This window comes from Plectropomus leopardus, chromosome 4 (genome assembly GCF_026936395.1).
Source record: "Plectropomus leopardus strain MGB_pleo_1.0 chromosome 4, ASM2693639v1, whole genome shotgun sequence".
Lineage (NCBI taxonomy): Eukaryota > Metazoa > Chordata > Actinopteri > Perciformes > Serranidae > Plectropomus > Plectropomus leopardus.
Genome location: NC_142179.1, coordinates 19420013 through 19428280, shown reverse-complemented (window position 1 = coordinate 19428280; position 8268 = coordinate 19420013). Strand labels below are relative to the sequence as shown.

The 8268-nt window shown below is 37.4% G+C and overlaps 1 protein-coding gene across 2 annotated transcripts; it reads left to right on the top strand.

Moving 5' to 3' along the window:
- Nucleotides 1-308: 308 nt before the first annotated feature.
- Nucleotides 309-8117, top strand: rsrc2 (arginine/serine-rich coiled-coil 2). Of its 2 annotated transcripts, none has more exons than XM_042488454.2 (10): nt 309-463; nt 1928-2072; nt 2556-2596; nt 3956-4119; nt 4422-4553; nt 4768-4815; nt 5591-5676; nt 5767-6032; nt 6631-6720; nt 6814-8117. In XM_042488454.2, exons 1-10 carry the CDS (start codon nt 458-460, stop codon nt 6997-6999), a joined length of 1164 nt encoding a protein of 387 aa, XP_042344388.1. In that variant the 5' UTR covers nt 309-457; the 3' UTR covers nt 7000-8117. The 2 variants fall into 2 exon arrangements, with proteins under 2 accessions (XP_042344388.1, XP_042344387.1); XM_042488453.2 differs by having other exon boundaries at nt 310-463; nt 4768-4884.
- Nucleotides 8118-8268: the final 151 nt, after the last annotated feature.

The window sequence follows — 8268 nt, the reverse complement described above, 5'->3', positions numbered from 1 at the left end:
GTCCAGAAGATTGTCACATGTCTTCTAAAGTCTGCTATATTGTTAAATAATGTGTATTTGTCCTTCATATCAGGAATGCATTTATAAATAATAAAATTTACCGGGTGATATCTGAGTATACTTAATTGTTACGTTTCAGGGGTTCTACAGCAACATTTACGGCAAAGTTTATCGATCTGATTATTACAATAAACTGCATATAACTGAATTGAGTTTGTATAAATTGAGATGTCTATTATATGGTTCCACATTGTTACTGTTGTGTCGTGTGCTCGAGCTGACTTCAGAAACTCGCGTTTGCATTTGCCTGAATGTAACAGGTGGATACGGGAGGTAAAACCTGGCAACCCAGATTAAATTAGCTAGTTGAGCAGGACAACGGCTGCAGTGTAGCAGCTAAACCTCCGTGTTCGTTCACACAGCGAGCACAACTGCTGCGTTATAGTGTTTCGGGATTATGTCGGTAAGTACCATTACATAATGATAATCAAAACAAGACTTAAAACATACGACCACCTAAATAACATCAGTATATCGATATATTTACGATTTTATTTAGAAATATTTCTTCTTAAAGATGGCGGTTAGCGTTAGTTAGCTTAGCGACCTAGCTAACACCAAAATTGCTGTGTGATGGAAGTATGAATGGCGAACGTGATGGGATTTAGCTAACGTAGATAGCATATAGCTAACTGGCTTGTGTTTTATTTGTGATAATCCTGGGATGTATTCCGGTCGAAAAAAGCAATGCATTAATACTGAATAAAGGCCATCAGATGTCGTATCTCGAAAAGAAAACAAGAACTGCCATATTTAACATCAGTTGCAGCTGTTTCACATTGTGATGATCTGCGAGATTTCATGTAGTGGACAAGGCAGGGCATAGTGGTGGCACAAAAACGCTTTTGTGGTATGGATGGCAGTTAACAACCGGCCCATCAACCTAATACTAAATTGCTGCAACGTTTAATGTATACGCTACTGTGTAATTTATGTATATATATTTACGTGTGTGTGTATATCGCAGTCTCTCTATTGAGATACAAACAAAGAATACAGAGAACATGGGGTGGCTGAGTTGTGACCTTGTTGTTTTTATATCATAACCCTCCCCTAGGATACAAATTGGCTGGGGGAAATGTATGACCTTCTCCTTACCGTAAATAATATATAGTATCTCACAGTTTCTGTTTATGATTAAAGGTGTGATGAAAAAAATGAAGAAAATATGCCTTTAAAACCCAGGTTATAAAAGTTTTGGGTTCTGGTAATTTATGTAACAACAAAATACAACCACGTAAAACTGAATGTTTCTCCATTAAAACGTAACTGTTCCCTTTAGAGTGCTTAAAATGATTTGAAGCACCTCCCCCAGGGCTGATGTTTTAGCAAAGGTGTAATGATGATATTTAAGTATTTTTCAGTCTACAAACAAAGAATACAGAGAACATGTTTAATGCATTTAAACACCAAAAAGTCAGAACAAAATGGCTTATTGAGACTGAAGTTAATATTTACTGCCAATCATGGAATCATACAACCATAACAAAAGGTAGCTCAAACAATCAACATTGAGCTTTAGACATGTCTTGAATGCAACATGGTGGAAATACATGATTAGTATTGTTAGTATCTCATATTGTCTGCCAAAGAGAGTTCAGGTCATTTTAAGTGGAAAGGGAGGTCACACTAAATACTTGCAACGTTACCCCGTCTGAAATATTTTAGTTTTTAGTAGTGTGTACATATTTCCGATATGTTCTGGTTATATTATAGGAAAGAGACTATTGAGAAATAAATATGTATAACTTTTAAAACCTTGCTAAATAAATAAAGTTAAGGTGGTCTAAGACTTTTGCACTGTATACATCCTGAACCATACTGATTTGACACTGACATGTTTTTATCCCATATCCATTTCTTCCAGGGAAGTGACAATGACTCGGTCGACTTGACCAGAACAAGCTCACCAGTTTATCACAGAAAAAAACACAGCATGGATTCATCCAGGTCTCCCAGAAGCTCCAAACACCATCATTCACGGTCAAGGTCACGCTCCAGGGACCGAAAACGTTAGTATTCAGCAACAGAATCCAGATAGTGCAAGCAAATCCAAAATAATTAGGGCCAGTTACTGACATTTGTTTTCAGTGTATATGCCCATGAGATCAATCTGTTGAATTGGTGGAAAGTTAAAAAAAAACAAACATTTAGCTAGAAACATAAATTTATCCTAATATTTGTAAGGTGAATGAGGTCACTTTGCTAACATGTAGTTACAGTAGCATGTGACAGTATGTCAACAAATAGCTTTGCAAAGTCAGCACTCGTGTTCTTTTTTTAAGAGCAGATTCAGTGTGTCCACAGAAAGAGACAAATCCCCAACAGTATCTACTGCAACATCTTGTCCACTAACTGCATAAAATACTTAATACACAAGCTCTAGTGTGTTTGTCCGAAATATGCTCTCCTCAACACTCTTTATATTACAGGTTTGCTGAAAAGGTATTTTTTACATGTGTATTTGTCAGCACTCTGCTCTCTGCTTTTTCCAGGTGACAGAAAATACAGACGCAGTCGCAGCAGGAGTAAAGAGGTAAATAATACATTCATTTCTATGACTAGAAACAGATCTGATGTGATTTTTCAAGGTCTTACGTTATATTCCATGCTAGTTTTAGGTCAAGGTGAGTATATTTTATTAGGTTAAATATGTTACAATGATCAAAAGTAAGAACAAAAGAAATGGACTTACTCACATGGGAAGGGTCCTGTCTTACCCTCCCTTTGTTGACATGTCTCAAAGGCAGCTTTCATCCTTGGATGTCTTTCATTATTTGTAACCATATTAAATGGTGAAGAGTATTTTTTTTCCTTTTTATTTTTTTGTTAAATCCTGTGTGTAGATCACATGATAACATTTCTATAATAAATCATACTCAGCGTGCTAATGCACGAAGAGACTGAACAGAAGACCCTGCTGACATAGCAAAATAATATGTCTTCTACTGGGACAGGTAACTATCTGCCATTCAAACTCCTATTTGTCTCACACTGTTGGTAGAAAAAATGGAATTAACTCTTGCATCTCTTTCAGCTAGGGATGGGCATAATTGAACTAATTTATTTTTCAGTTAATTTTTTTACTGCCTATGTAATCATGCAATTGTTGCTTCGGGACTAATTTGTTTGTAAGAACAGTAACAGCTCTTTTTAATGGCACATCATACCAATGAGACCCAATTCAAATTATGATCACATGAGATAAATGTGGTGACTCAATTATGAAGAGACACGAAATTGGCAAAAACACATTGCAGAAACACGTCGTCTTAATTTATGAAGTTTATCTATGTTTTTCATGTTCATTTATTATTGTGCTTTGTATGATTTGGATGACATAAGTAAAGCGGCTGTAAAAAGTAAGATTCATGCCCATCCCTACGTCCACATTTCTGTGGGTTCAAATTCAAAGCAATTTGGTAACATTGAGTTGTGGTAGTTGCTGAACTGGAGAACCACTTTTTAAGTTTTTTCCTCAGAATCAGATTTAAAGGTTTGCATGCACGCTATTACGAAATATATGAGATAGAGATGTCACTATCAGGAGATATTAGAGATTCTAACCATGATGGTTTGATTAATGACATTACATTTATCGAGTTAGAGCAACTTACAATAAGTGCATTCGAACATGTGGGTACAACCCCAGAAAGGCAACAGTCATGTAGTTACATCTCCTCGGAGTGCTTCATTTAGAGATAATAAGAGATAAATTACAGAAATTTCCACACTTGCAATTGAGTTCACAGAATGACATTCTGTATATGCAATGAAAATGGATTTTAAATGACAAGCTTGTCAAAATTTATGACCTACCTTCTGCCATAAGCCATGGTACTAACTCTTTTTGTTGCACTATTTTCCTGAAAGAGACAACTTCTTCTTAAAACAGGCACGAAGGAGGGACTCTGAGAAGCCACCAAAATCAAACAGAAAAACAGACGAGCAGCTAGAGCATGACAGACTCTCAGCAGAGAACGGAGAGGAGCGGTCCAGACGCAAGGACAGGAGGCCCTCCAAGGGCCGGAGCTTTTCCAGGTCACACTCACGCGAGAGGTTAGTCTGGTCAAAAAACTGCATAAAGAAATATTTTGAGTGGCTCTTTCAACGTGTTTAATGACACAGAAGGAATTAGATGGTTGTCAGAGGCCTGGTATAGTTTCTGGATCATTGATGCTTCTGCCAGAACATTTTTTGGGGGAAAAACCAGAGCCCCTAAATAAACATCATAATTTCTGTTGTGGAATTTCTGGTTTCATTAATCCCACACAGCTTTTTGTGTTCACAGTATATTACCCATTCCAAGATTTATGCCAGTAATCTCTTTTATTCTTGTTTATGTATTTTATTACTTTCAGGCAGCATCACAGCAAAAGTAAGGACAAACGGAGATCGCGATCACGCAGCCGGGACAGGAAGAAGAAGGCTCGGTCGCGCTCAGGTTCAAGGTCCAAACACCGCCATCATAGCAGAAGTCGCAGTAAGAGCAGGTGAGCTTAATTGTATCATTATTATTGTTGTTTTTTTTAAATCTATTTAATGATGTATAACACTTTGGTCAACTGTTGTTTTTAAATGTACATTATAAATAAACTTGGATTGGATTGGAAGTGCAAGTCTGTGTGGATTAAGTATTTCTTGCATGCTTGCTATTCTACCTGTCATCAACTGTATGCTCATTAATTATTTTTTTTGTTCCACCAGGGAGCGAAAGAAAAGGAGTGAGAAAGTACGCAGAAAGAGTCGTAGCAGGTCTGTCAATCCACCTGCCTTTCGGGGCCGAAACACAGCTATGGATGCACAAGAGGCCCTGGCCAGAAGGCAAGGCAACACCTTACAGGCATTTACAAAAAAGATGGTTGGTCATTGTGTTGTGGTCAAATCCAAACAATGGTAGAGGTGGTTATTGCATTAGCGTAATAGCAGCTACAGAGCATTTCAAAAAACGATTTGCACACATTTTAAACTTTTACAGCTCAGCTAATGCCTGACAATTTAAAACAGTTACATGGCTAACAGTAAAGGCGCAGATAAGGTAATAGGGCCAAACAAATAAATTCGCAACTCGCCATGAGCCACCATTCATTCCTGAAGTTATTCAGCTGAAAGTTTGGACCACTAGTTTGGCTGTAATCTGACTTCTCATCCATGTTGCACTTGCCAGAGAGCATTGTTGTTCGTAAAACCACATTGGAAGGAAAATCTAAAATTGTGAAAAGCGGGGTGTATTGGTGGTCTGTATCTAAGACACTGTAATGTAATTTCAGCAGCTATATTTAGAGTCTGGCCGGGGACCTGTGTAGCATATTAACCTCTCCTGTCTCTTCATTTCCTCTAAAAACTCTGCTGTCCCCTGTTAAACAACGGCTCAAATATACATATTAAAAGTTGGGCTGATGTCTCCATCATGTTATTTTGCTTGCAGGTCATTGTAGCACTTTTAGATACACAGCAGTGAGCACATCAGTGAGCACAACAGGCTTTTAAACCAAATGAATAGCATGATCTTCTCTCTTTTTCTCTCCAGGCTGGAGAGAGCCAAGAAACTACAGGAGCAGAAAGAGAAGGAAATGTTGGACAAACAGCAGCAGCAACAGCAGGAGATAGCTGCAGGTGAAAAGCACTTTTTTTGCCAAGTTTTAAAAACCCTTACTGTTAGAGTCAAGAGTCGCTTACTAATGCTGGTCTGCATTTTGTTTCCAGTGGCTGCTCCTATCGCAGCAGTAGCTGCTGCCGCTGCAGCTGCCACCTCAAACCCTGCCCTCAATGTGGCAGCCCTCCTGGCCTCTGGGACGCAGGTCACACCTCAGATAGCCATGGCAGCACAGATGGCAGCCCTTCAAGCAAAAACACTGGCAGAGACTGGTATTGCTGTGCCCAGCTACTATAACCCATCCGCTGTAAATCCTATGAAGTTCGCAGAGCAGGAGAAAAAGAGGAAAATGCTATGGCAGGGAAAAAAGGAGGGGGTAAGAACAGATTTTGCTGTGTTTTTTTTGTTTTTTTTACCATTTCTGGTAAATATTTATGCCCAGTGTTTCAAATGTTTTAAATAGCCTTTTATAAAATATTAGGAATGCACGATAATATCAACACATTGTTAGCAACAGGTATCGGCTTTAAAATTAAATATTGAAATTGTCCAATATGTTAATTCATGTTTATCACAAATCTTTATTATGATTTTTTTTTTTTAACAAACTGAACAGGTACAAAACATCACCGTTAGTCAAAATATTTTCTTATTTTGCACAATAAATGAATATTCATACATTGAAAAGCATTCTATTTTATGTCTCCATTTGCTGGTGGATGATCTCAATAAGAGAATATGATGTTAATTGCACTACGGAAGATAATCACTTAAATTAGGTGGGAAAAAAGTAGATACATCAACATCAGTAATCGGTTATCAGCCAAATGAGTTGTTGTATATTGGCATATATTTGCATATTGGCAAAAAATCCTGTATCATGCATTGCTATAAAATATGTACACCAGAAAAGGTTCATTTGATGTACAATGTTTGTATGTATGACATTCACATGATGCCTTTTATTTTTTTAGGACAAGTCCCAGACAGCTGAGCTGTGGGAGAAGCTAAACTTTGGAAACAAGAACCAAAATGTTAAATTCCGCAAACTAATGGGTATTAAAGTAAGTATAGTTACTTTACTTAACCAATGGGTGTATGATATTACTTAAGCTCTCTAACTTGTTAGAGTTCTATTAAATTTGGTGTCTTTGCAGGGAGAGGATGAAGCTGAAGCTGCCAAACCACTTAATGAAGAGGGCTTGAAGACTCTTCAAAAGCAGGAGGAGATGTTCAGGAACCTTGATGTTCAGTACGAGATGGCTCGCTCTCAGACACACACTCAGAGGGGGATGGGACTCGGCTTCACCTCCTCATTCTCGCGTGGAATGGATTCCATGTAGTGCCGCACATCGGCCGTCTTTGCCACTCATCTGATCATATAGGACCACCGATTCATCGCTAGCCCTCAAGCTTGCATGGATGTTGCTCTGAATCTGTAATTTATTTATAGACAAACATCTCACGTATTGAAACATTATAATGTAAATAGCCAGATGCTGAGTTTGGCTCAGCGTCTATTAATCTGTACTGTAATCTTTGCAAAAGGATGCATCGGTTTGACTGGTTGAGACTGGTTAAAAATAGATATTTGTTTCAATAATGTGGTAGCTTCTTTTTTTTAACTCAAATATATATTGATATGTGATTGTTTGAACATAAAGTGAATATAATGTGGTTCAAGTGAACACTGTTTACATCCATTTAGCGAAAGGCATCTGAAGTCAGTGTAGCATTATCAGAATCCCACAGATGATTGGGAACAACAAAACAGTGGGTTGTAATACATGTTGTCTTCAGGATTGCAATGGACAAAGATCTGCTTGACAGGAGAAATCACATATTTCAATTGTTCTTGAAATAAATTAGTTTTGTGTTGAACAAGGTTTTCATACATCCCGTTTTATTTAAGGTTATCTCTGGGTTATTGGACTTTTTTTTGTCATTGCGAGAGCTTGGAGTTAATGATAAAATTGTAATTTAAAAAAATTGAATTAATCCCAAGTAAATTGTATAGAAAAATCATATGGAATCAACTACATGCCAAATTAAATTAACTGGGTTTAACAACAGTGCATTTAAGAACAGTGCAATTTTATCCATGGGCCATCCCTCGAAAAAAAAACCAAAACATTATGGATCCCATTTCCTTCATTTCTACGTACATTTTTAGACTATGGTAACCACAACAAAATCTGGGAAATAATTAAGTTGCTCATCATGCTAAAGCCTGCCAGAATACTACTAAATATGCTAGATGTGACATTTTATGTGGCATTTTGGGGGTATGTATAAGCAAAATCAGCTCAATTCAAACTCAACCAGAATCTGACCACTGGTCTAACAGTAGCATATTAAAGGTCCAGTGTGTAGGATTTAGGGACATCTATAGGCAAAAATATGTATGTAATACTCATAACTGTGTTTTCATTAGTGTATAAACACCTGAAACTATACAATACTCATGACTGTGTTTTCATTAGTGTTTAAACACCTGAAACTAAGAATCGTGTTTTTGTTATGTACGTATGAACCGTTTATAAATACATATTTTGAGTGGGTCCAGAAGTAGCCCAGAATAAACGCACCAAACTCTGATGGAGTAGATAGTT